Source organism: Wickerhamiella sorbophila, assembly GCF_002251995.1.
Source record: "Wickerhamiella sorbophila strain DS02 chromosome Unknown contig2, whole genome shotgun sequence".
NCBI lineage: Eukaryota > Fungi > Ascomycota > Dipodascomycetes > Dipodascales > Trichomonascaceae > Wickerhamiella > Wickerhamiella sorbophila.
Window position 1 is genome coordinate 2472864 of NW_020194005.1, and position 23982 is coordinate 2496845.

Genomic DNA, 23982 nt, shown 5'->3' on the forward strand with positions numbered 1-23982 from the left:
ACGCTGTCCCTCCCTTTCTGCAGGGCGGAGACGTAATAATAATGCGCGATACTTTTTTAAACGCTCGAAATTTCTTCAATTTTAACAATACAAAAATTAGCTCAACTAAATAAAAGCAAGTTCTCCACGTTCGCCTTGCGGTGGCTTGTGACCTACCTGGGAGGGCTTCCGTTCGACACCGGCCGACATGGCGTTCTTGCCCTTCCATCGCATCTCGCCCTGCGAGTCGCGCCATGGACGAATTCCAACGCTACTGTCATCACTGTCAGACCCCGAAGATGCTGTGTGGTAGGCATCGTCAGCCCCATTGGGGTTAGCATCCTCGCCTCGGAAGGCAGCAAAAGTACCCATTGAGCCAACGGGTCGGGGCGTGGATTCATCTTCTTCAGCATGAGCAGCTAGAGAAGAAGAGTGAGAGCCAAGCTTTTGCATAATACCCGAGGATTCATCGCGAGGCATTGCCCGGTTGGGTGCCGCGAATTCGGCACTGGCAAGCTGAACGGTTGGTGGCCCGTCGGCAGATTCAATAGAAGCCAACGAGCTATACGAGATGCGCGCATCCTGCCAGCGGCGCTCGCCAATATTAGTGTGTCGCCACGATGCTCGAGGCACGTCAGCAGCAGCGGCAGCAACACCGGTGCCAGCACCGGTGTCGGAATAGTGTGAGGTTGCAACGCTCTGCACCCGGTTGTTCTGGGGCACAGGCAGCGCCTCCATAGGCTGGACATTGGTCAAAGTATGGGCATCGTCATTGTCGCCATCCATCTTCATAAAGTTGAACGTGGATCTACGCTGTGGGTCGTTGTCCTCCATCTTTTTCTCGTTCGCGTCAACCGCCGTGCCTGAACTGTCAGTGCTGCTTCCAGACTCAACCTTGAACACAGGTGCCATCAACATGCTATCAGCAGCAAGCACTGGATTTGAAATATCCTTGGAGCCTGGAGATCCATCGTGCATCGTACGTGATTCAATATCGCCTGCAGCTGCTGCTTGCCTCTGTTGCTTCTTACGGCGACGCCATAGGAGAAAGGCTAGTGCTGCAACAGCAATAAGTCCCAGGGGGATACCCACTCCACAGCCAACGGCAACACCAGTATTAGAGCTGGTTTTCTTTTGAGGGACAGGAGCTGCAGTGGTGCTAGAAGTAGAAGTTGAGGTCGCAGTGGCCGTGGCAGTCGTACCAGTGTGACTCTTCGTAGCACTGTGTGAAGAAGTTGGGGCACTGCTGGAAACTGTTTTCGACATTTTGCTGAGGTTGACTACACCCATCAACGGAAGAGTAGCATCCAGGCCACTATAGCTCTCATCACCGTCAACCTTTGCTGTAAATGTCACGTCGGTTTGATTGAAGGTGCTCGGCGCCATACCCTGCAAACTGTAGTTCCCTGAGTTGTAGCTGAGCCAACCGTTATTATGTGTATCAACGTCAATCTCAACGTTATTTTTCGTTAGCAAATACTCGGAAATTGAGTACACAAAGTACTCACCTTGGGTGACATTTGCCGGTTTGAAAGATGACGCACTAAACACAGTTCGGTTGGACGGGTTACCTTGAACTTGGATATCGACAGTGAAAGAAACAGTGTCATTGTACTGATCAAATAGCTCAATCTGAACTTCAAACGTTTGGTTAGCTGCGCTCTTAGGAGCCGTTCCAGCAAGCACACCACCATTCGAAGCGGTAAAGTTAAGCCAGCTGGCATTGTCTGGTAAAGTGGCAACCACATTAGAAACATCCTGGTGTGCGATTGGCTCACCATCGAGCTGAACGTCACTGACAGGGATTTGATATTCGAACGACTTACCGGCAGTAACATTCAAGGTCTCTGTGGTGATGTTTGCAACAAGAATGTGGGCGCCCACCTTTAAATTAAACTCAACGCTAGCTGACGTGAAGCCCTGGTAAGTTGAGTCGATGTACAATATTGAATAGCTTTGTGCAGGCGCAATGTCCGAAGTAACCGAAGGAGCGGTGCCCCAGAACTTTCCACTTCCGCCGTCAAAATTAAGCCAAATAGGCAAGGGGGCGTGATCTCCAGTGACAGAATAGTGGCCAATAACAGTCCGTCCATTAGAAGTAAAGAAGTCGCCAGGAAAGTTAATCTCGAATGGCTTGCCTGGGCGCAAAACCAGCGAGTTGGCATCTGATGTGTTACCAGCTGCCTCCAAAACTTGCGTCAACGCATCAGCGGATTTAACCTGCGGAGCGGGAACATTAGACAATTGCAAAAAGCAAGGGCTCACAAGAGTGCCTGTAGAGTCCGACGCCTGCAAACTGAAGTGAACTTGCTGGTCCCCCTGAGAAGAGTCCTCGGCAGGAGGTGTACCAGAAAGGGTCTTTGAATCGGCATCAAACTTCAGCCATGGCGGCAGATCCGGTGCAGAGTAATAGATTGTCTCTGAGGATGTGTAGGTGTCTGTCGAAAAAGTGTAAGAGAATTGCTCGCCATAGCGTGCCACGGGCGGAAGCTGGTTATTGAAAGGGAACGTTGCACTAGGAGTGGCCGCTGCCAACGACAGTAAGGTTAGCCACGCCGTTCTCATTGTCTGTGTGGTTTAATGTGCAAAAGTGGAGGGATCCAACTTTCGAAAGACGATGATACAAGAGAGAAAAGGGTGGACTCCTTGCTTGACGATTATCTGCAGTGATGCACGGATCCTGCAGGGATGGGGCGCGACGCGGTCAAAAGTATTATTTTTTTGCAGAGGCGTGAGCATGCGTGACGGTGTCAATTATGTGCACATAGGTAGTCAGTTTACATTAATGTCAATTAGAAGTTAAATATTGTAAGTACTCAAACAGTATAACAGGCTACTCAGTAGATATGCAGCTTAATTGGCTTCAGCGTCGCAGACGCGCTCCCGTTAGGTAAGACAGGGGAAGAGAAAAAAAGGGGGTATCAGGTTTCATCACACTTGGTGGTGGTGTATGTAGTCGATTTTTTTCTCAAAAGTCCTGGACGAACTTGTGGTTGGTGTAGAAGCTTGTTCGTACGTACTGTCAAGGTCGTGCGAGCGTAAGCTTCGGGCCCGAGCCAAATAGGCCGCCAGGGACGACGTATGACCGGGAGATCCGGCTGGAAGGTCTCCAGACCGGTATTGAGCCCACACATAGCCAATGGGTAAGAAAAGCACAGTCATAGCAATTGAAATAGCAGGCAAAGAGTTGGGCGTCTTGTCATCGGGAAGCGATGCAGTGACAATATTCAAAACTGCCGGACAGACAGAGTTCTGCAGGGTCATGGTGAACACCGCCTTCAGGGGGTCAAAGTGCACAATGCCCATGCGAGCACGAGAGCGAAGCACAAAGAATAGCTTGATACAAAGAATTGCTGAAAACACCGTCGTAGTCGTAGTAAACACAGGCCACGAACCGTCGATCGCCCACTGCGCTTGGTCGTAGGACACATCTTCGGTGTACTTGGCCTGGCTAGCAATTGAAGCATTTGTGATAAGGTAGTACCCCCATACAAAAATGCACGGGAACACAGCGACGCAGCTGACCAGCAAAATTAGGTTCTGGTTACGCTTGGACATATCACAGAATGAAGCATGGACCTGCACAACCAACGTCGCGCAGATGCTAATGATCAGGAACCAGTACAAAATGGAGTAAGCAATGGTACAGTTGATAGTTGTATCACTCGCTTCTGTGATGCCCGTCAGGTACCACGACATGCTCCAAATACTGGATTCGAGGTTCTGGATGTTCAACACACTATGAAGAATCAACAAAGCAAGGTTGGTCTGGTAGAGCACAAACAAAATCGACTTGTAGGTTCTGGCGGCCATACAGAGAATGGCACTCAGTATAATCGCTGCACCGATCTGTACACCATCTACAATTGCCAGCTGGAGTTGAGAATTGTGGAACTTGTCGGCTAGATGGAGGGGCATAGACTCTACCGAGCCATCAGGCAAAAGCACAGTGGCATTCAAATTCATCATCATGCCTATACACTAGAACCACTATGTGTTTATATACCATGCAGGTTTGTTTTCACCCACACGGGCTTTGCAGCGACCATTAGGCATTTCCAAATTGGGAGCTCTGACCGAACCACCACCACCTCACCTCTCTGCTACCCTAACCTCAGCATTTTGCCGATTGCATCAGAGTCAACCTGCTACTCCCTTGCCCCAACTACCTCGTGTTGCGATATGCACGATTCAAAAACGATCCGAAACTAGCTGCAACCCTGCATTGTTCGCTAAGGTTGCTTGGAATCGAAAGCAACCAGCGGGCCCCGGGTGAGTTTTCAACACTATGTGCAAAAAAACTTGCCGCCTATTTCCGTGAAATATAAAGTATCGCCTGCAGAAACCCCTGTAAATTAGGTTCCCAAAGCATAGAGCTCTTGCGCAAGGTAAAATCCCGCCCGCGTGGTGCTGCAGTGGGAGATTTCACAGCGTCATCAACCTGCCGATTATTAGTAGCGGAACGGCCGGCGGCTACTCTCATCCTTCCGACAACATTTTCTTCCATGAGTGACTGCGAATCAGTTGCTTCCGACCTATCTGTGGGAGCTAGCTCAGCTCATTCTGCTGAAAGTCTTGCCAGCATTAACAGCCTCACGTCGCCTCGTCGGCACCGCCGCACGTTGTCAGGCATCACTCCGCGTGAGCTGAAGGTCATTGATAGCGTTGTTCCTCTCAAGTACCGCCAGGAATGGAAGAAGTTCAGCGTGCACGTCATCCAGGACAAGAGCGATTTCCAGCTCGGGTTTGTGCGCCACGTCGAAACCACGTTGGGCCGTTCGCTGTTCAACTGTGACGATCTTGCTGCCTACCATGCTTCCGCACGATCCGTCAAGGATAGCTTGATTGTTATGTGGAATCAGACCCAGCAGCGTCAGACCTTGCTCGGAAACAAGCGCATCTACTACCTGTCCCTGGAGTTCCTTATGGGGCGAGCCATGGACAACGCTTTGCTCAACATGGGTATCAAGAAGACTGTTTCCGATGGTCTTCACGATTTCGGCTTCCACATTGAGGATATTGAGAACCAGGAGCCCGATGCCGGTCTGGGTAACGGTGGTTTGGGCCGTTTGGCTGCCTGCTACATTGACTCAATGTCTACTCTCGAGTACTCTGCTTGGGGTTACGGCTTGCGTTACGAGTACGGTATCTTCCGACAGAAAATTATTGACGGTTACCAGGTAGAGCAGCCCGATTACTGGTTGGAATATTCTAACCCCTGGGAGATTCCTCGCCATGAAATTGGTATTGATGTGATGTTCTACGGACGCGTTGAGGAAGCATTCAACTCGCAGGGACATGCTGTCAAGAAGTGGATCGGTGGTGAAATCGTCCGTGCCATGGCCTATGACTTGCCTATTCCTGGTTACCGCACTACCAACACCAACAATTTGCGTTTGTGGTCCGCCCAGCCCAACGACATTTTTGACTTTGCCAAGTTCAACGAGGGTGATTACCAGAATGCCGTTGCTGAGCAGGTTGAGGCCCAAACGATCACTTCCGTTTTGTATCCTAACGACAACTTTCACAAAGGCAAAGAGCTGCGTCTCAAACAGCAGTATTTCTGGGTCTCGGCCTCGCTCTCCGATATTGTGCGTCGGTTCAAGAAAAGTCGTCGTGATTGGTCCGAGTTCAGCGATAGCGCCGCCATTCAACTCAATGATACGCATCCTACTCTTGCTATTCTTGAATTGCTCCGTGTTCTGGTCGACTTGGAGGGTCTTGAGTGGAAAAAGGCTTGGGATATCACCTATAACACTTTCGGCTACACCAACCACACGGTTATGCAGGAGGCTCTGGAGAAATGGCCATTGGACGTGTTCGGAAACATGCTTCCTCGTCACTTGGAGATTCTGTACGAAGTCAATTACGACTTCCTCAAGAAGGTGGAGGAGCAGTTCCCCAATAACCCAGAGCTTATCTCTAAGGTCAGCTTGATTGAAGAGTCCAACCCCAAGCAGGTTCGCATGGCCTCTTTGGCGGTTGTTGGCTCGCATAAGGTCAATGGTGTTGCTGAGCTCCACTCCGAGCTTGTTCGCACTCAGCTGTTCCCTGAGTATGTCAAGATCTACGGTGAGGACAAGTTCATCAACATCACGAACGGTATCACGCCCCGCCGTTGGTTGCTCGAGGCCAATCCTGGTCTTGCTGAGCTTATTGCGGAGTATACAGGTGGCACCGAGTTCCTAACTGACTTGACTCGCTTGCGTCAACTCTTGAAGCATATTGACGATCCCGAATTCCGATCTAGATGGAGCCGGGTCAAGCAGACTAACAAGCATGCCCTGGCTAGTATGATTCGCAAGTACGCTGGTCGTCACATCAATGTGCATGCGTTGTTTGATATTCAGGTGAAGCGTATTCACGAGTATAAGCGTCAACAACTGAATGTTTTCGGCGTCATTGACCGCTATCTCAAACTCAAGAAGATGACCCCTGAACAGCGCGCTAAAGAACAACCCCGTGTGGTTTTGATTGGCGGTAAGAGTGCTCCTGGCTACTTTATGGCCAAGGTCATCATCAAATTGGTCACTGCTGTTGCCGACGTGGTTGAGTCTGACCCTGAGGTTAGCGACGTTCTCCAGGTTGTGTTCGTGCCCGACTACAATGTTTCCAAGGCCCAGCGTCTTGTTGCGGCCAACGATCTGAGTGAGCACATCTCCACTGCCGGCACAGAGGCTAGTGGTACATCCAACATGAAGTTCGTGTTGAACGGTGGTCTGATTATCGGTACCGTTGATGGCGCAAACATCGAAATTGGCCGTGAGGTCGGCACTGAAAACATGTTCTTCTTTGGCCATCTTGCCGAGAGCGTTGAAGGAGTTCGTAAAGAGAACCGCGAAAATGGTGTCAGTCTGGACCCCAACTTGGCCGAAGTGTTTGCGACAATCGACAACGGTCTGTTTGGCGACCCCAACATCTACAAGCCTCTACTTGACTCTATTCGCTACCAGGGCGACTACTACTTGGTCAATGCCGACTTCCGCGCCTTTGTCGAGGCTCAAGCTGCGGTCGATGCTGCGTTCGCCGACAGAGAAGGCTGGGTCACCAAGAGCATCACCAGCGTTGCCAACATGGGCTTTTTCAGTTCCGACCGTGCCGTCAACGAGTACGCCGAAAGCATCTGGAATACCGAGCCTCTCGGAAACGACTGCTAAATCATCCACCCTCGCTTTTTAGTAACGTTTTTTCATCTATATAGCTTATCGAAGATTATGTTTTAAGGAATCGAGCAAAGTTGAAATTTGTCATCATGTCGGTGCCAATTTTTGGTGATCAAGTGACGGAAGAAAGAGGCGAAAATGCTCGGTTGAGCGCCTTTGTGGGAGCGATTGCGGTTGGAGATCTCGTGAAGACCACGTTGGGCCCTAAGGGCATGGACAAGCTTTTGCAATCGGCGTCCAGGCCAGAGTCGCTAGTGACCAACGATGGCGCCACGATTCTCCAGGCGATTCCTTTCAACAATCCGGCTGCGAAAGTGCTTGTGAATATCTCCAAGGTCCAGGACGAGGAGGTAGGTGACGGCACCACTACTGTTACTGTGCTGGCTGCTGAGCTGTTGCGTGAGGCTGAGAAGCTTGTCGAGCGCAAGATCCACCCGCAGACGGTTATTTCCGGCTATCGCATTGCCAGCAAGGCTGCTTTAGGAGCCTTGGAGCGCAGTGCTATTGACCGGTCGGCCAACAAGGACCTGTTCAGAGAGGATTTGCTGGCTATTGCCCGGACCACTTTGAGCTCGAAGATTCTCAGCCAGGACAAGGAGCATTTTGCTCAGCTGGCTGTTGATGCTATTTTGCGTCTCAAGGGCTCTACAAACTTGGAGCACATCCAAATCATCAAAAAATGTGGCGGTAGACTGGCTGATTCGTATCTTGATGAGGGCTTTATTCTCGACAAGCAGTTTGGCGTTGGCCAGCCCAAGCGTTTAGAGGGCGGTGTGCGTATCCTTGTTGCCAACACTCCTATGGATACCGATAAAGTGAAGATCTTTGGAGCCAAGATCCGCGTTGACAGTACGAGCAAACTGGCCGAGCTTGAGCGGGCCGAGAAAGACAAGATGCGCGCCAAGGTCGACAAGATCGTCAAGCACAATGTGAACCTGTTTGTGAACCGTCAGCTCATCTATAACTGGCCCGAACAACTTTTCACCGATGCCAAGGTTAACACCATCGAGCATGCGGACTTTGCAGGCGTCGAGCGGCTGGCGCTGGTCACCGGCGGTGAGGTGGTATCTACTTTTGATACCCCCAACAACGTAGCTATTGGCCAATGTGATAAGGTGGAGGAGATTTTGATTGGCGAGGATGTGCTTATCAAGTTCAGCGGAGTGGCTGCTGGCGAGGCATGTACGGTTGTTTTGCGAGGTGCCACAGACGCTGTGCTTGATGAGGCAGAGCGCTCGCTGCACGACGCTTTGTCCGTGCTGTCACAGACCGTGCGTGAGCCCCGCACTACTCTCGGCGGTGGCTGCGGTGAGATGCTCATGTCCAAGGCTGTGGACGCAGCTGCTCAGCGTGAAGAGGGCAAAACGGCGCTGGCCGTCGAGGCCTATGCTCGTGCTCTCCGCCAGCTGCCTACGATTTTAGCCGACAATGCGGGTTTCGACAGCAACGATCTGGTTTCTCGTTTGCGTGCCACTATATACGGCGGCATGACTACTTATGGTCTAGACCTCGATCGAGGAGAGGTCGTGGACATGCGCGAGCTGGGAATTGTCGAAAGCTACAAGCTGAAACTCTCTGCTGTTTCTTCCGCCACCGAAGCAGCAGAACTGCTGTTGCGTGTCGACAACATTATTCGTGCAAAGCCCCGTACTGCCGATCGCGCTCATGGCCGCGTTTAATCTAGTCTAGTATTAAAGTGCATCGTACCGTTTATTAATCAGACAATGTCTTCTGAGATCGACGAATATAGAGAGAATCTTGTTCAGGTTAAAACGTTATTAGAAGCTGATCCCGAAAACGAGGATCTGAACTTAGTCAAAAAAGAACTAGAGGAACTAATTGCGACGCTTGAGCAGACCCCGCCGCCTGCCCCTGAAAAAGACGTGAAACCTTTCCCAATAGGAAGTCAAGTGACCAGTGGTAAGTTCAAAGGCCGGGTTATTTCCGTCAAGAAGGGTGTCTACACCATCCGATCGGGCACCGAGAATCGAGAGTTTGCGGCAAAAGAGCTCAGTCTCGTGAAGGCCAAACCACGCAAGCAGACGGCTGCCGACCTCCAGCTGGAAAAGTCCAAGTCCAAGTGGCAGCAATTCCGCAGCCAGCACCGATCAGCAAGGGGGTCGAAACGCAAACAAGCGCACTCGTAACAACTTAAATATTTACATAACGCGATCAAGAACCCGATAGGCCCGGGACTGGGCATTAGCAAAGGCCTGAGACGAAGCAGCAAACTTGGCGGCAATGCGATTACGGTTTTCGATTCCTGCCCACACAGACGGCTCACAATCCCCCACGACTGTGTCGTCGGGCAAATTGTGGACATCGAACAGGGCGCCGTCGTCAACGTACTGGGACCGCGGGAGCGAGGCCTCGTAGTCGACATCGCCGACCTGTACATCCTCATAGACCTTGCGCTTGTTTGTGGCCAACTGACCGAGCATGGCGGCCATATGCTCCACCGCAGAGTCGCGAGCCTTCTGCTCGGGATCATCGCTCAAGTGCCGGTCGAGCTGGCGGTTCAGACGATTCAGGAGCTGGCTAGTGACTGGTGGTTAGCATACTGGGTCGGGAGAAAAAATTGTAATAAAATAAATTGTCCATTTAATACTCACTTTGTGCATTTCCGACCGCAACGGGCGCGGCTTGGGACTTGCCCTTCAGCAGATGTGCCAACAGCTCGTGGCTGTTTTGAGCGTTGTGGGGAGAGTTCATGAGCAAACCAGGCGGTGTGGGAGATTTGGCCTGTCGAGGAGTAGCCGATTCTGTCGGAGTGGGTCGGGGGGCCAGCAGCTCCTCGCGAATAGCAGCTCCAGCATCTGAAACAGGCATAGATGTAGGTTTGGGAATAAGCTGCTCTCTATGAATATTCAGGGCCTTGGATGCTTCCTGGAAAGCGTCGAGACGAGTCTCATTGCTCAGCGAAAATGTAAAGTAAGGTGGAATAGGGTGCTTTTCCAGATCCTCTTCAGCCACCAGCATGCTCGAGAATGAAAAGTTGATGGCACCCTTGGACAGCACCTCCAGGCATTTGCTGAGGTTCCGCAACGCATTCGAGGGCTCGGTGTCTTCCACGACGGGTCGGGGTTGAGGGGTAGGAATCTTGCCCCACGCCGGCGTAGGGATGGGAGCAGGAACATTTACAGGTCCGTGTACTTGCGGAGTCGCAATGGGTGTGGCCGGAGCAACCGTGACGCCTTGAGGCTTGGGAGAGAGGATAGCCGGCGCCGGCGACGGGCTGGACCCCACAGAAGCACATATCTGGCTGGTCATGGGAGCCGGCGACTGGGGAAGAGAGTTGCCTCGGGCCGCTGCTGCTGCCGCTGCGGCCAGGGATGGCATGGTTTGATTAGGGTGCGTTCTGTTTTGGCGGTGCTGCATCGCGGAGAGATCCCGACGCGTGTACGAGTCTGCCTCCTCGCCCGGCTCATGCAAAAACATGCAATTAGGATTTGGGCATGTCTGGCCGCGCAAATAGGCGGAACAGTACTTTGTGGTTCCGTATGCTGCTCTTAAATACTTGCCATCGTTGATTGAGCCATCAACGGCAGCGATACACTTGGCGGCGTCCTCTTTGCGGGCAAAAGTCACATAAACACCGATGCCAGGGTTGCCGCTAGCGTTTGTGCGTTTGTTGATCACGATTTTCTGGATCTTGCCATACTGTCCGAAGAACTGCTCCTGTCGCAGAGTGTTGTGCAGCTCGTCAGTGGGGATGTTGGGATTGAGGCCAATAACATAAACGAGATTCTTCTGGATCACCCGCATGCCGGCAAGATGCTTTTTGGACGCCTGCTGCTCACTCTCCCGCTTTTCCCGCTCCCGCTGTTTACGTTCTTTCTCCTTCCGTGCCTGGCGCAGACTGTCTCGCTTCCACTCCTCCGCGGTAATCTTTTTGTACTCGACGCTCTCGTCGTCATACTTGCGGCGGCACGCTGGACACAGTCCGTTCAGCTCCGGGTTCTGCCGAATATTGTTGTAGCAGAACTGGCAGATTTGATACCCACACGGACAGGGCTTGAAGTTTTTGTCCGAGATATCCATCTCCTCAATGCACAGCGGACATAGGTCGTCCTCGTCATCCGAGATAAACGTGTCTTGTATACCTACCATCGTCGGGCGTTTAAAGGTTTAGTAGGAAAACTTGGCTCTAGACGTAAGCAGGATTTTCTTATATGGACGACCAGGATTTGGGATTTTCAAAGTGGCGGGCAGGGGACGTAAAAACGCCAAGCTGGGACATAGACAGGGGTATAAAGCAGGTAGTAAGTAGGGTTTTTGCGAACCAATCACCACCCCAAAAGACTTGCTTACATCACCGGAGTCCTTTTAGAGCTGCGCTCCAGTTGAAAATAGAAAATCGAGAGGATGTCGTTGAAACTGGCCCAACGCCTAGTTGTGCGTAACGCGGCGGCACAGAAGGCACTGTTTTCCAGTGCGTCGGCTGCTCGCGGTGTGTTCACGCCCCCCACGCAGGTGATGCCCGAGGGTCTGGTTGATCTTCGCACCCTGCCCCGCGAGGAGCCGGAGGTCAAGAGTGTTCCCTACGAGAACCCTGCCGATAGATACAAAGAGGTCAGCGAGGAGCTGCACAAGTACGGGCGCTACATTACCGCTGTTCTGCCCAAGTACATCCAGCAGTTCACCGTGTGGAAGGACGAGCTGACGGTGTGCATAGCCCCGGCCGGTCTGCCTGTTGTGATGCAGTTCTTGCGCGACCACACGGCTGCCCAGTTCAAGTCTGCCGTCGACGTCACCGCCGTCGACTATCCCTCCCGCCAGAACCGGTTCGAGGTCGTTTACAACCTGCTCAGCTACCGTCACAACTCTCGTATCCGCGTCAAGACCTACGCCAGCGAGACCAGCTCGGTCCCGTCTATGGCCCGCATGTTTGAGGGCATCAACTGGTCCGAGCGTGAGGTCTACGACATGTTTGGTGTCTTCTTCGAGGGCCACCCCGATCTCAGACGTATCATGACCGACTACGGTTTCGAGGGCCATCCTTTCCGCAAGGACTTCCCCATCCAGGGCTACACCGAGCTCCGCTACGACGAGGAAAAGAAACGCATTGTTTACGAGCCGGTCGAGATGACCCAGGCCTTCCGCAACTTTGCCGGCGGCTCTTCGGTTTGGGAGCCCGTCGGCCCCGGCCGCGACGACCGCCCGGACTCGTTCAAGCTGCCAGTGCCCGAGCCCGAAGAGGAGCCTGACGCTGCTGCTAAAAAATAGTTATTCATAATATATACGGGCATATCATTCTAAGCCAGTCCAGAGATTTCGGCCTTGAGCTCCTCCAGCTGTTTTTGGCGACTGCGCAGATGCTCCTTGAGCGAGTCTACCTGCTCAGCAATAAGATCTATTTCCTCCTGGGTCCGTCGCAGATCGCCGGCACTGCCGTTCTGTGAGGTGCCCTTCTTGCGGTCCATCAGCTGCTTTTCCTTGTACTCGAGCAAAAGCTGCAGCTCTCGGCGCACCAGGGAAGACGACCCTCCGTTGGACTTGGACTGCTCCCGCTCGGCCTGCTTGTGCTCAAGATCCTCGATGATCTTGGTCAAATCAGCAAGTTCTCTTTGCAGCCGCACCTCTTCCCAGTCGGTGTCTTTTGTCGCACTGAAATCAGTGCCCTGACTTTGGTAGCCCTGAGACCGCCCCCCCAGTCCCAGCCTGGACAGGTAATTGTCCGCGAACCCGCCCTTCTTTTCGGTGCTGGAGGAGCGGATCTCGGCCTGGCTGCTGTTAACGTCGTAGCTCGGGGTCTGCTTGCCGAATGTCGCTCTCAGCGAAGCAGGAACCGACCGGGGGATGCGAACGCCATTCGAGCGCTGGTTCAGCATGTGCAAAAACACCATACACTGCTCCTTGTCGATCTTTTCGTTGCTGCTGGGATTCACAAGGTTCCATGCAGACGAAATATCCGTAGTAGGAATGTCTAGCGTGGGGTACAGCTCGTTGAGAGATGAAAAGGCAATGTACCCTAGAGGATCGGCGTTAGCGGAGTACACATCCTCGTAGCTGCGGCGATCCTGAGGACTGATGTACCAATTGAAGTTGGAACTCAGCCTCATGTCCTCGTCATAGTCGTCGCTTGAAGAGCCTCCCGTGGGGAGACTCCCCGACAGCGCCTGTTTCGCCGTGACAAGATGGCGCTTGGAGGCCGGAATAAGCCATTCGGGAAGCTCACTGGGCACAGACGATACTGTGCTGTTAATCAGGTCAAAAACAAGTCGCATGGCGATACAAAACTCCTCGAAATCCATGTTGCCGTCGCCGTCGATGTCGGCAAGGTCCCAGACCTTCTCTAGCTTGGCGTCTTCTAATTGCGAGTTCTTCAGCACTGCAAACATCTTGTCGCCAGACAACAGCCCGTTCGCCGGCTGCTGCTGCGAGAAAATCTCCCAGTACTTGGCGATCTCTTCTTGAGACAGTTGAGGCATTACTCAGCTGGCGAGCCAGCCGGGCGATGATGAAGGATATAATTTGGTTTTGATGTTTGCCAAACAAAAAAAAAAATTTTACAAAACAGGTTCACTACATATTTAAGCCTTGCGGTTCTTGAGGTTGTTAGCAAGCCACTCAAGACCCTCATACAAACCATCACCACGAGTAGCGCAAGTGGCCTGAATGAACCACTCACGGTTACGGAGAGAGTGCAAGCCGAGTTTTTCGGTGATTTCGGCAGCGTTCATGGCATTAGGCATATCCTGCTTGTTGGCGAAGACCAGGAGCAGTGCGTCGCGGAGCTCGTCTTCGCTGAGCATGCGCATAAGCTCCTCGCGAGCCTCGCCAATACGGTCACGATCATTACTATCCACGACGAAGATGATGCCCTGGGTGTTTTGGAAGTAGTAGCGCCACAAGGGACGAATGCGATCCTGTCCACCAACATCCCAGACGGTGAATGAGATATTTTTGTATTCGACTGTCTCGACGTTGAAGCCAATAGTAGGGATGGTGTGAACAATCTCGCCCAGTTTCAGCTTGTAGAGAATGGTAGTCTTACCGGCGGCATCCAAACCAACCATGAGGATGCGCATCTCCTTGCGGCCGAGCAGGCCTTGGAACAACTTTGAAACGTAGATACCCATCTGCGGTTAGTACTGAGTCCAGGGGAGGAGGGGGGGGGCTAAAGGCGCAACCGTGAGGAAGAGTCGCGTTCGCGTGTATCTGCGTCGTCTCGGGTCCAATCACTGTGGGTAGCGACTAGTTAAAGGTGCGCTTTCAACGAGCGTTCCACTTTAACTGCCGCTACTGGCAACCCAGCGACCAAGGTCTGAAATCTGGGAAGCCCCGATAGCTCGCGTGCCGCTTCGAGCGGCTCCGCTCCCACGCGGCTATTTTTGTGAGTTTCGCGTTCGGACAAAGATACAAATCGAGATGCTCCTGCGTTCCTCCAGCTGCTAAACCGCCAACACTTACCGTTTGTTCTGTTCTCTACTGAGGAGGGTGATGTAATTTGCCCGTCTGCGGTGGCCAAACCTTCGCTCCCACTTCCGGGTAAGCATGCAGGAATTTCCAAACCCCCCTTCAGTGCACTGAAAGTTCGTGAAACCCCAAAGTCCGTTGTCGGCGGTTCCGCGAACTTGGCAAACCTTGGGACCGCCCGGATACACGCTATAGTTTATAAATAGTTATTACACACGGCATCGCGGCAAAACCTCCGGTCATATCAGAGTCTCGTAAGCTTTGCTGAACTATTTGATAATGCCCAGGTAAAACAAACGCGAACCTGGCCTTCTCGCGGAGTTGCCTAAGCAACTGTTTGGGAGGGCCGCAGATATGTCCCACCCGTCCCAGCACTAGGGCTTAGACCTTGACAGTCACACGCAAACCTCCCACCCGGTTTGAATATCACCGACTCAAAGCAGCCTTTACCAGTTAGTCGACATGTCTGATATTAAAGTTAAGGACCTCCGTGGCTTGAGCAAGCAGGAGTTGGAGAACCAGCTCGTTGACCTTAAGGAGAACCTCCTCAAGCTCCGTGCTAAGCAGCAGTCCGTCAAGGCTGGTGAGATTAAGCGTGTCCGCAAGTCCGTTGCCCGCACCCTCACCATCCTCAACGTTTCCCAGCGTGAGGCTGTCCGTGAGCTTTACAAGTCCAAGAAGTACACTCCTAAGGACTTGCGTGCTAAGAAGACCCGTGCCATCCGCCGCCGTCTCTCCGAGGAGGAGGCCAATGCCAAGACCGTCAAGGCTCAGAAGAAGGCTTCTGCCTTCCCCAAGCGCAAGTACGCTATCTCGGCCTAAGTGCTCTTAAATGCATATTATTTGTGCCCCAGCACATAGTTTCAAAAAAAAGTACGCTAATGCTACACCTATTTTCAAAAACCATAGTCTTTGTTTTATACCCCTAGCGGTTTTTGCTTTGCGACCCTCGGCTTAACACCCCCGTAGACGACACACTATAACACGCCCCTTGGCGTAGTAAGCAAGCTGACAATGTCTGGATTGGTTGAGAACGCCCGGAAGGAGTTTAGCCGCATTTCGCTGGACGGCACTGCGGACAAAGAACACAATTATGGCTACATCTATTCGGTGTCCGGCCCAGTCGTTGTTGCTGAGAATATGCTTGGCGCAGCAATGTACGAATTAGTCAAAGTTGGCCACGGTAACCTTGTGGGTGAAGTCATTCGAATTCAGAGCGATAAGGCAACAATTCAGGTTTACGAGGAGACAAGCGGTCTGATTGTCGGTGACCCCGTTCTGCGCACTGGCAAGCCCCTCAGTGTCGAGCTTGGGCCTGGCCTAATGGAGAACATCTACGATGGTATCCAGCGTCCTCTCGAAAGTATCAAGAACTTGTCCCAGTCTATCTACATTCCCCGTGGAATTGAGGCTCCTGGACTCAATCGCGACCGCAAGTACGATTACACCCCCAGTAAGGACGTCAAAGTGGGCGATCACCTTTCTGGCGGTGACGTGTTTGGTTCGGTCGTCGAAAACTCCCTCATGTCCGACCACAAGATTCTTCTGCCGCCTCGTGCTCGTGGTACTGTCACTTATATTGCTCCGGCGGGTCAGTACACCATTGAGGAGAAGATTTTGGAGGTCGAGTTCGACGGAAAGAAGTTCGAGTATTGCATGTTCCACACTTGGCCGGTCCGTGTGCCTCGGCCGGTTGCCGAAAAGGTCACCGCGAATTACCCATTGCTCACCGGCCAGCGTGTGCTCGACTCGCTGTTCCCCATGGTGCAAGGTGGTACCACTTGCATTCCCGGTGCGTTTGGCTGTGGCAAAACAGTCATTTCTCAGTCGCTGTCAAAGTTTTCAAATTCGGACGTTATTATCTATGTTGGATGTGGTGAGCGTGGTAACGAGATGGCTGAGGTTCTTAAAGAGTTCCCCGAGCTGTATACGGAGATCAATGGCCACCGGGAGCCTATCATGAAGCGTACTACTTTGGTGGCTAATACGTCTAACATGCCCGTGGCTGCTCGTGAGGCGTCTATTTACACTGGTATCACACTTGCCGAGTACTTCCGTGACCAAGGTAAAAATGTTTCTATGATTGCCGATTCGTCTTCTCGTTGGGCCGAGGCTCTGCGTGAATTGTCCGGTCGCTTGGGTGAAATGCCTGCTGATCAAGGTTACCCTGCTTATTTAGGTACCCGTTTGGCCTCGTTCTACGAGCGGGCTGGTCGTGCTGTCGCCCTCGGCTCCCCTGAGCGCCAGGGCTCCGTCTCAATTGTTGCTGCTGTCTCTCCCCAGGGTGGTGACTACTCTGAACCCGTCACGGTTGCTACGTTGGGTATCACCCAGGTATTCTGGGGCCTTGACAAAAAACTTGCCCAGCGTAAGCATTTCCCGTCTATCAACACCTCTGTTTCATACTCCAAATACACCGACGTTCTCAACGGCTACTATAGCCGGGAGTACAAGGACTTCCCTCAACTGCGGACCTCAATTCGTGAGATTCTGTCCAAGGCCGAAGATCTTGAGCAAGTTGTGCAGCTCGTTGGTAAGTCGGCTCTTTCCGATAGCGACAAAATCACCTTGGATGTTGCCGCTTTGATCAAGGACGACTTTTTGCAACAGAACGGTTACTCCGAATACGATGCCTTCTGCCCTATCTGGAAGACCCACCACATGATGCAGTCGTTTGTCACATACTACGATGAGGCCCAGAAAGCGGTTGCTGCCGGAGCCCTGTGGTCCAAGCTTTCAGAAAAGACCAGCGAAATTAAGTATAAGGTTTCTTCTTCCAAGTTCTTTATGCCGACTGATGGTGAGGAAGCGTGTGACAAAAAGTTCAAAGAGCTCAACAACGAGATTATTGAGGCATTCAGCGAGTCGTACGAGTAGGTTACCGATATAGTAGCTTAAACTGATTCATATGGTTTCACCAGTGAGCTAGCTTTTTTTCGAGTCAGGCCGGAGATCCATAGCTGCAACGGCCCCCATATTACCCCCAAACACTCACTGGTGTGCTCATCTCGCCTTGCCGGCTCAATGTGCGAGTTCTCACGGGCCACTGGACCAAAATAACTCAACGCTGGGCTTCGACGCTGTCTATGGTCTAGGGGCTATACGGGGTGTTGGGAGTATAGACATTGTTAATCAGAATGTTAGTTGATGACAAACCTGGCAAGTGGTCAAAACATGGATATTGACCCAGATGTGCAAATGGAAGATGCGGTGGCAAACAATGCTTCGCTTCAGCTACAAGAGTCGCAGTTTGCGGACGACTACGAAGGAGAGATGAGTGAGCTGCCACCGTCCAGCCCCACCCCAACCGCGAGTACCGGTGAGGTTGATGGGTGGATTGAGACGCTAAAAAAGTGTCAGCCGTTAACTGAGCGCGAGGTGCGCCAGCTGTGCAACATGGCCAAAGATATTCTGCAATTCGAACAGAACGTGCAACCAGTGTCGGCCCCGGTGACCATCTGTGGTGATGTGCACGGCCAGTTTCATGATCTCATGGAGCTGTTTCGCATTGGTGGGCCATGTCCCGACACCAACTACCTGTTCATGGGAGACTATGTGGACCGCGGATACTACTCGGTTGAGAGTGTATCGTTCCTAGTGGCCATGAAAGTGCGATATCCTAGGCGGATTACAATTCTACGAGGCAACCACGAGTCCCGCCAAATCACCCAGGTCTACGGCTTCTACGATGAGTGTTTACGCAAATACGGTAGCCCCAACGTGTGGAAACTGTTCACAGACCTGTTTGATTACTTCCCGATCACCGCGCTGGTTGACAATAAGGTATTCTGCTTGCACGGCGGCTTGTCACCCACCATAGAGACTATTGACAACATCCGCAGCCTCAACCGCTTCCAAGAGGTTCCGCACGATGGCCCCATGTCTGATTTATTGTGGAGTGATCCAGACGAGCGTCAGAACTGGGGCATTTCGCCCCGGGGTGCCGGATATACGTTTGGTCAGGACATTAGCGAGCAGTTCAATCACAACAACAACCTCTCCCTTATTTCTCGCGCCCACCAGCTGGTCATGGAGGGCTATGCGTGGTCTCATGAGCAACAGGTCGTTACCATCTTCTCCGCCCCTAATTATTGCTACCGCTGCGGTAATCAAGCCGCCATTATGGAGGTCGACGAGGAACTTTATAATACGTTTTTGCAGTACGACCCATGTCCACGGGCAAGCGAACCGTCAGTGTCTAGGAAAACGCCCGATTACTTCCTCTAAGCTATATAATTTTCCTTTTTTAAAGGCTTTCTTGGCCGTTGAATCAAATCTTGTCTCCCAAGCCAGCGACCCGGTCGAGAGCAATGTCGCACATTGCGTCAAAGGCTGTACGCTTCTCGGCCTCAATGTCTTTCTTGGCAATGCGCTCACGCATGTCGTCCATGATAACCGAGCGCGGACGGCCGGCAACAAACACTACGTAACGCAGACCCGGGAAGGTTCGCTCGTACTCGGCGTTGAGCTCCGCCAGCTGCTCTGTTTCCCGCGCGGAGGCGGTCTGCAGCGACGCCTGCTCCGCCTGACTCAATGCAGAGTCTACCTTCTTGGCTCCCAGGCGCGGGTGGGCGGCAATTATGCCTGGAATGCGTTCGTCGTCGGGCGTCTTCAACATGGTCCGGAGATGGCCGCGGATGCGCTCAATGAGCTCTTCCCACGACTGCGCGGGCTCCTGGCACACTGGAAGTACGTAGTCCAAAAACACCTGGCTGTGTTCAAACAGCAGCGAGAGCAATTTCTCCTGTTCAGGTCGGGGTAAGCTCGAAAATTCACTGGCAGCCATTATATTTCAAATCCTGTGGGAAAGAGGGGGGGGGGGGGAAAGTCACAACGATCTTCTTAGATGGGATCCCTAAACCCCTAGAGCCCATTAGTCACGTTTGAAATTCTTTCATTTTGTCTTGAAACTTTTGAAAATGCCATCTACTTTGAGTATAATTACCTCGGTTTTCACAGTTGGTACGCTGTCGTATTTGATCTACTTCGACTACCAGCGCCGCCACTCACCCGAATTCCGCCGCCAGCTGCGAGAGCGTTCCACGGTCTACGAGAAGGAGCAGGAGCGCGCCGCCGCCGAGATCAAAAACCAGCAACGCTCTCGCCTCGAGTCTCTCATCGAGGCTTCTCTCACAAACGACCCCCTGCCCACCGGTTTGCAGGCCCGTGAACAGTTCTTCATTCAGGAGGTCGCTCGTGCCGACGAGCTCCTGGCCACTGGCCCGGACGGTTACATGGAGGCTTCCCTTGCTTTCTACCGCGCTCTGTATGTTTATCCTCGCCCTGCTGAGCTTCTGGGTGTCTACGAGACCACCGTCAAGCCCCCGGCCGTCCTCGAGCTCGTCCGCGCAATGGTTGTCGTCCGCCCTCCCGCGGCCATCGCTCAAATTGTTCACGACACCGCTTCTGTCGAGTAATTGCACATAGATCTTTTACATATTCTAAAGGCTTCGGTCCCATTCTTCCCCTCTTAACGGCAGATTCGCTAGATTGAAACTTTTTGACGTAAGCCATCATGGACGACGATATTCGACGCCAGCGTTTGGCGAGATTCGCCCAGATTGCAGAGACAGAAGAGCGCACACTGCCTGATACGGCCTCTCCGAAACCACACGCACCACAGCAACAGGCTCAAGCGCCAGCAAAGCCCGAAAAACCGCCGCAACCGGAACCTCAGCCTGCTCCCCAGGTTAGAATACCGGCAAAACCAAGTCCTTCTCCTGCTCCAGCCGATCTCACTCCTGAGCAGCTCAAAGTTTACGAGTCCAGAGCAATTGCGTCCATCTTGGGCGTGGCAATGGGCGCTGTCAACAACACTATTGATCTCAGCGAGACTGCTCAATTTGTAGAGGACTTCGACCCGCAGTGGCCGTTTCAACTCGCAAGCTTTGATGTCTACATTTTTGGCGTGCTGGGCAAAATTATTCACACTCCCCAGACTTTATTCGGTTACTTGTTTTCTTGCTGGGATAGAGCGTCTCGCATGGCTCGAGCCGCTGCGACAGTCCCGGCGAAATTGGAAATCGTGGAGGGTGTTAGAGAACAATTGGTGTACTATGGCGCCATGTTTGGATGTGCAGATGAAGGAGAGGCTATGCACGCTGATCTAGGTGCTGGAATCTATCAAGCATCTTTCCCGCCGTGGGATTATATCGAACGAATGTTTGAGGATGAAGACAATGTCTTGACCATCGCTCCAGCAGTCGTAAAGCACATGGCTTTGCAATTAATGCAGTCCGGCTACAAATCAAACTATCACCATATTTTCACGTCTGTGGAGCGTTTGTTCTCCATCAAAATCGTTGCTCAGCTTTATCACAAAGCAGCCCCTATCCACGACTCTCAAGAACTCACCCCTATGCGATTTCTCGCCTCAAATCCACTTCTTGGGCTGTTTTCTTTTTCACCTCTAGACGTGCCCTTTTGCATGGCAATCTTCCCTTCGCCCTCTACAATGACAAGAGAACAGATCAATCGAGTTGTAGCAGATACGCAACCGGAAACGCTGCTCATTATGAATCGCTTGTTCAGTATTGCCGACAAAGTGGTTCGGGGGTCCCCAGAATCCCGCTCCTACTTGATGAGTTTGCTCACTAAAACTCTAAACCGAAATCGCGGGCGTATGGCCATGCAAGTCGACCCAAACAAAGTGCATGGCGACGGCTTCATGCTAAATATCACCTTTGTGCTTGTCAAGTTTTGTATGCCCTTTGTCGACTTCTCGGGGAAATCCTTGTCTAAAATCTCAGTCGAATTCTTCCGTTCGCCGGCAGCTCAAGATCTTACAGATGAAACCAGATTGGTGGCTGATTCAAACGAGAGTGCAGAGTGGTCCTCGAAGTCTAGTGGGGATCCCAATTTTGTCTCCCAGGTTTTCTTCCTGGCAGCTGGCTATTTGCAGTATGGCGCAGCGGCGACTATACAAGCTGAAAAGACTTTAAAGCGACAGGTCGAAGCTTTTACTGATCGAATGCGTCAGGTAGAGGAGAGAGAGGCTTCTGGGCAGGTCCCTGCTCCTATGATTGCACGTGTCAAGCAACAAATGCAGGCCGGACTGGATCTGTTCAAGGCCAGGTTGGCAGCGCTCGGATGCGTGCTACTTTCTGAGGCTGTCATGACTCCCATTTACGAGTTCTCAACATTCGTACTTATTTTCGTTATGCATGCAGCGCGGTCCGAGTATCCTCCGCTGTCTATTGTAGATGGTGAGACTGGCGGGGAGCCAACACCTGCCTACCGCACACTACCAGAGTTTCTCGTCGAGGCTCCAGTAGCAGTTCTTGTCTACATTATGCAAAACATAACTGGTATTGTCCGCCGTGATGTGCGCTCTGAGCAGCTCGAAGCTGTCATATTTTTCCTGCTGTTCCCCCAGTATATCAAGAACCCATATCTCAAGTCGCGTCTGGTAGAGCTGCCATTTTACGGCTGTATGGACCAACTCACTACCATGGGTGGCTCTATCGAGGGCTTTTTCCGCCCTGCATTCGCGAATCATCCTGTCGTGCAAAGGTACTTGCTTCGAGCTTTGGTCAAGCTCTACGTTGACATGGAACAAACAGGCCGTAGTGCTCAATTTTATGAGAAATTCTCGACTCGTGAGCTCATTTCATACATCATTGACGTGTTGTGGAACTACCCTGTTTACCGCCTGCGACTAGAAGAAGAAAGCCGGGACCATCCTGAATTCTTTGAGCGGTTTGTTGCTCTGTTGCTCAACGATTCTACCTACCTGTTGGATGAAGCATTATCAAAACTGCAAGAGATTCGTCGGCTACAACTCGGTGAAAATGTCGAACGGCCGGCGAACGAAGAAGGCGGGAATGAGGAGGAAGAAGAAGAGGGTCAATTGGCTGCGGCTGAACGTCAAGTCAAATCATTTTTGCACTTGGGCTCTAAAACTGTCGACTTACTCAACCGCTTTACATCCTCTGTGCCCGAGTTGTTCTTGAAAAAGGAGATCATTGACCGATTGGCGTCTATGCTGAACTACAATTTGGTCGCACTTGTTGGCCCTAAGTGCCGCGAATTGGTGGTTAAAACCCCTCAGGAATACGGATGGAACCCTAGAGATTTGCTGGCTCGTATTGCCCAGGTTTACTTGAATTTACGGCAAAGTGACGATTTTGTTCGCGCATTGGTTCGAGATGGTCGTTCTTTTAGCATTGATTTGTTCCAACGCGCAAGCTCCATTCTCAAAAAACGTTCGTTGGTTTCCCCCCAAGCCATTAAAGAATGGGATCAACTGACGGCTGATGCTGAAGGTGCCCAGCAGGCTGAGATCGACGCCGAGGCTGAACTCGGAGAAATTCCTGATGAGTTTTTGGATCCCCTCATGTATACTCTGATGGAAGACCCAGTTATTCTGCCGAGCTCTCGGGTGACTATGGACCTAAGTACCATCAAGGCACATCTCTTATCGGATCCCATCGACCCATTCAATCGCATGCCTTTGAAGATCGAAGAAGTAGTGCCCAATCGCGAGCTTTATGAACGCATCCAAGAATTCAAACGGCAGAGAAAGGCTCTCCGTTCTCATAGTACCACGTAGGCTGTTTATATTCCCCCATAGTTAATTTTCCAATTCGACCAGGACCGAGAGATACAATTCCGTCGACTCTCGGGGCCGTGTATTGCAAAGACTGCTTCCAGAGTACGGGTTCGACTAGAGCATCCACACACGCTTTGCGGATCTCTTGGACAGATTCATAAGGCTTCGCTGTGAGATTCGAAATAATGTGGGGTGATGTGGGGAGGGTGAAGGGAGCTTTGGCAACCAGCTCTGCTAGCTCGCCCTGTGCTGGTTTCATATATCTCGAATGAAAAGCCCCAGATACATTGAGAGGTTGAGAAGCGATGCGACCCAATTCCGACACAGTGGCATCGAGATCAGCTAGTGCGCCGGCAAGCACAGTACGATCTGCCGAGTTGTAGTTGGCGATATCGACGTTATGCTTTTCAGCAGCCAAGGCCAATTTCTCATCAAACCCCTCAACTCCGCGTTTCTTTATAACAAGCCGCATTCCAGTGTTGTTTTCCGGAGTCGCCCGCTGCATTGCCAACCCACGAGCTCGGACAAGCTTTAGTGCAGTTGGGAAGTCGAGGGCCCCAGCAATAACATAGGCAGTAAACTCGCCCAAAGAATGTCCTAACACATATTCCACATCATGCTCTTCAAGCTGCGGCTTCAGAGTCGAGTACATGGCGTAGGATGCCGCTAGAATGAGCGGCTGAGCGATCGAGGTTGGCTGGACATCTAAATCAGCATCCGCATGCATGAGGGCCCGTGAAAGTCGTAAATCAGGAAGCGTTTCATCTATCTGGGTCAGCACCTCGCTAATTTGAGAATACTTTCCAAATGGTGCCAGCAAACCAAGTCGCTGGAAGCCTTGGCCTGGTAAAACCAACGCCAGTTTCATAA

The 23982-nt window shown here is 52.0% G+C and overlaps 16 protein-coding genes across 16 annotated transcripts; 9 read left to right on the top strand and 7 right to left on the bottom strand.

Annotated features, from left to right (window-relative positions):
- Positions 1-105: 105 nt before the first annotated feature.
- On the bottom strand, positions 106-2544 carry B9G98_04693 (Axial budding pattern protein 2; the record flags this gene model as incomplete). Its single annotated transcript, XM_024811250.1, has 1 exon — positions 106-2544. One exon carries the CDS (start codon positions 2542-2544, stop codon positions 106-108), a length of 2439 nt encoding a protein of 812 aa, XP_024667018.1.
- A 366-nt stretch (positions 2545-2910) lies between these two features.
- On the bottom strand, positions 2911-3951 carry B9G98_04694 (Pheromone alpha factor receptor; the record flags this gene model as incomplete). Its single annotated transcript, XM_024811251.1, has 1 exon — positions 2911-3951. The coding sequence occupies one exon, from the start codon at positions 3949-3951 to the stop codon at positions 2911-2913; it is 1041 nt and encodes a 346-aa protein (XP_024667019.1).
- Positions 3952-4484: 533 nt separating this feature from the next.
- Positions 4485-7136, top strand: B9G98_04695 (Glycogen phosphorylase; the record flags this gene model as incomplete). Its single annotated transcript, XM_024811252.1, has 1 exon — positions 4485-7136. The coding sequence occupies one exon, from the start codon at positions 4485-4487 to the stop codon at positions 7134-7136; it is 2652 nt and encodes an 883-aa protein (XP_024667020.1).
- A 95-nt stretch (positions 7137-7231) lies between these two features.
- B9G98_04696 (T-complex protein 1 subunit beta) lies at positions 7232-8821 on the top strand (the record flags this gene model as incomplete). Its single annotated transcript, XM_024811253.1, has 1 exon — positions 7232-8821. One exon carries the CDS (start codon positions 7232-7234, stop codon positions 8819-8821), a length of 1590 nt encoding a protein of 529 aa, XP_024667021.1.
- A 45-nt stretch (positions 8822-8866) lies between these two features.
- On the top strand, positions 8867-9289 carry B9G98_04697 (hypothetical protein; the record flags this gene model as incomplete). The annotated part of the gene is made up of 1 exon (XM_024811254.1): positions 8867-9289. One exon carries the CDS (start codon positions 8867-8869, stop codon positions 9287-9289), a length of 423 nt encoding a protein of 140 aa, XP_024667022.1.
- A 12-nt stretch (positions 9290-9301) lies between these two features.
- On the bottom strand, positions 9302-11252 carry B9G98_04698 (General negative regulator of transcription subunit 4; the record flags this gene model as incomplete). Its single annotated transcript, XM_024811255.1, has 2 exons — positions 9302-9687; positions 9755-11252. 2 exons carry the CDS (start codon positions 11250-11252, stop codon positions 9302-9304), a joined length of 1884 nt encoding a protein of 627 aa, XP_024667023.1.
- A 255-nt stretch (positions 11253-11507) lies between these two features.
- B9G98_04699 (putative NADH-ubiquinone oxidoreductase 30 subunit, mitochondrial) lies at positions 11508-12368 on the top strand (the record flags this gene model as incomplete). Its single annotated transcript, XM_024811256.1, has 1 exon — positions 11508-12368. The coding sequence occupies one exon, from the start codon at positions 11508-11510 to the stop codon at positions 12366-12368; it is 861 nt and encodes a 286-aa protein (XP_024667024.1).
- A 29-nt stretch (positions 12369-12397) lies between these two features.
- On the bottom strand, positions 12398-13573 carry B9G98_04700 (Actin cytoskeleton-regulatory complex protein END3; the record flags this gene model as incomplete). The annotated part of the gene is made up of 1 exon (XM_024811257.1): positions 12398-13573. One exon carries the CDS (start codon positions 13571-13573, stop codon positions 12398-12400), a length of 1176 nt encoding a protein of 391 aa, XP_024667025.1.
- Positions 13574-13675: 102 nt separating this feature from the next.
- B9G98_04701 (ADP-ribosylation factor 1) lies at positions 13676-14224 on the bottom strand (the record flags this gene model as incomplete). Its single annotated transcript, XM_024811258.1, has 1 exon — positions 13676-14224. One exon carries the CDS (start codon positions 14222-14224, stop codon positions 13676-13678), a length of 549 nt encoding a protein of 182 aa, XP_024667026.1.
- A 799-nt stretch (positions 14225-15023) lies between these two features.
- B9G98_04702 (60S ribosomal protein L35-B) lies at positions 15024-15383 on the top strand (the record flags this gene model as incomplete). The annotated part of the gene is made up of 1 exon (XM_024811259.1): positions 15024-15383. One exon carries the CDS (start codon positions 15024-15026, stop codon positions 15381-15383), a length of 360 nt encoding a protein of 119 aa, XP_024667027.1.
- Positions 15384-15575: 192 nt separating this feature from the next.
- Positions 15576-17438, top strand: B9G98_04703 (V-type proton ATPase catalytic subunit A; the record flags this gene model as incomplete). Its single annotated transcript, XM_024811260.1, has 1 exon — positions 15576-17438. The coding sequence occupies one exon, from the start codon at positions 15576-15578 to the stop codon at positions 17436-17438; it is 1863 nt and encodes a 620-aa protein (XP_024667028.1).
- A 297-nt stretch (positions 17439-17735) lies between these two features.
- B9G98_04704 (Serine/threonine-protein phosphatase PP2A-1 catalytic subunit) lies at positions 17736-18788 on the top strand (the record flags this gene model as incomplete). The annotated part of the gene is made up of 1 exon (XM_024811261.1): positions 17736-18788. The coding sequence occupies one exon, from the start codon at positions 17736-17738 to the stop codon at positions 18786-18788; it is 1053 nt and encodes a 350-aa protein (XP_024667029.1).
- A 43-nt stretch (positions 18789-18831) lies between these two features.
- On the bottom strand, positions 18832-19347 carry B9G98_04705 (hypothetical protein; the record flags this gene model as incomplete). Its single annotated transcript, XM_024811262.1, has 1 exon — positions 18832-19347. The coding sequence occupies one exon, from the start codon at positions 19345-19347 to the stop codon at positions 18832-18834; it is 516 nt and encodes a 171-aa protein (XP_024667030.1).
- Positions 19348-19480: 133 nt separating this feature from the next.
- On the top strand, positions 19481-19978 carry B9G98_04706 (Mitochondrial import receptor subunit TOM20; the record flags this gene model as incomplete). The annotated part of the gene is made up of 1 exon (XM_024811263.1): positions 19481-19978. The coding sequence occupies one exon, from the start codon at positions 19481-19483 to the stop codon at positions 19976-19978; it is 498 nt and encodes a 165-aa protein (XP_024667031.1).
- Positions 19979-20076: 98 nt separating this feature from the next.
- B9G98_04707 (E4 ubiquitin-protein ligase UFD2) lies at positions 20077-23112 on the top strand (the record flags this gene model as incomplete). Its single annotated transcript, XM_024811264.1, has 1 exon — positions 20077-23112. One exon carries the CDS (start codon positions 20077-20079, stop codon positions 23110-23112), a length of 3036 nt encoding a protein of 1011 aa, XP_024667032.1.
- On the bottom strand, positions 23069-23980 carry B9G98_04708 (Malonyl CoA-acyl carrier protein transacylase, mitochondrial; the record flags this gene model as incomplete). The annotated part of the gene is made up of 1 exon (XM_024811265.1): positions 23069-23980. One exon carries the CDS (start codon positions 23978-23980, stop codon positions 23069-23071), a length of 912 nt encoding a protein of 303 aa, XP_024667033.1.
- Between the last annotated feature and the right edge of the window lie 2 nt (positions 23981-23982).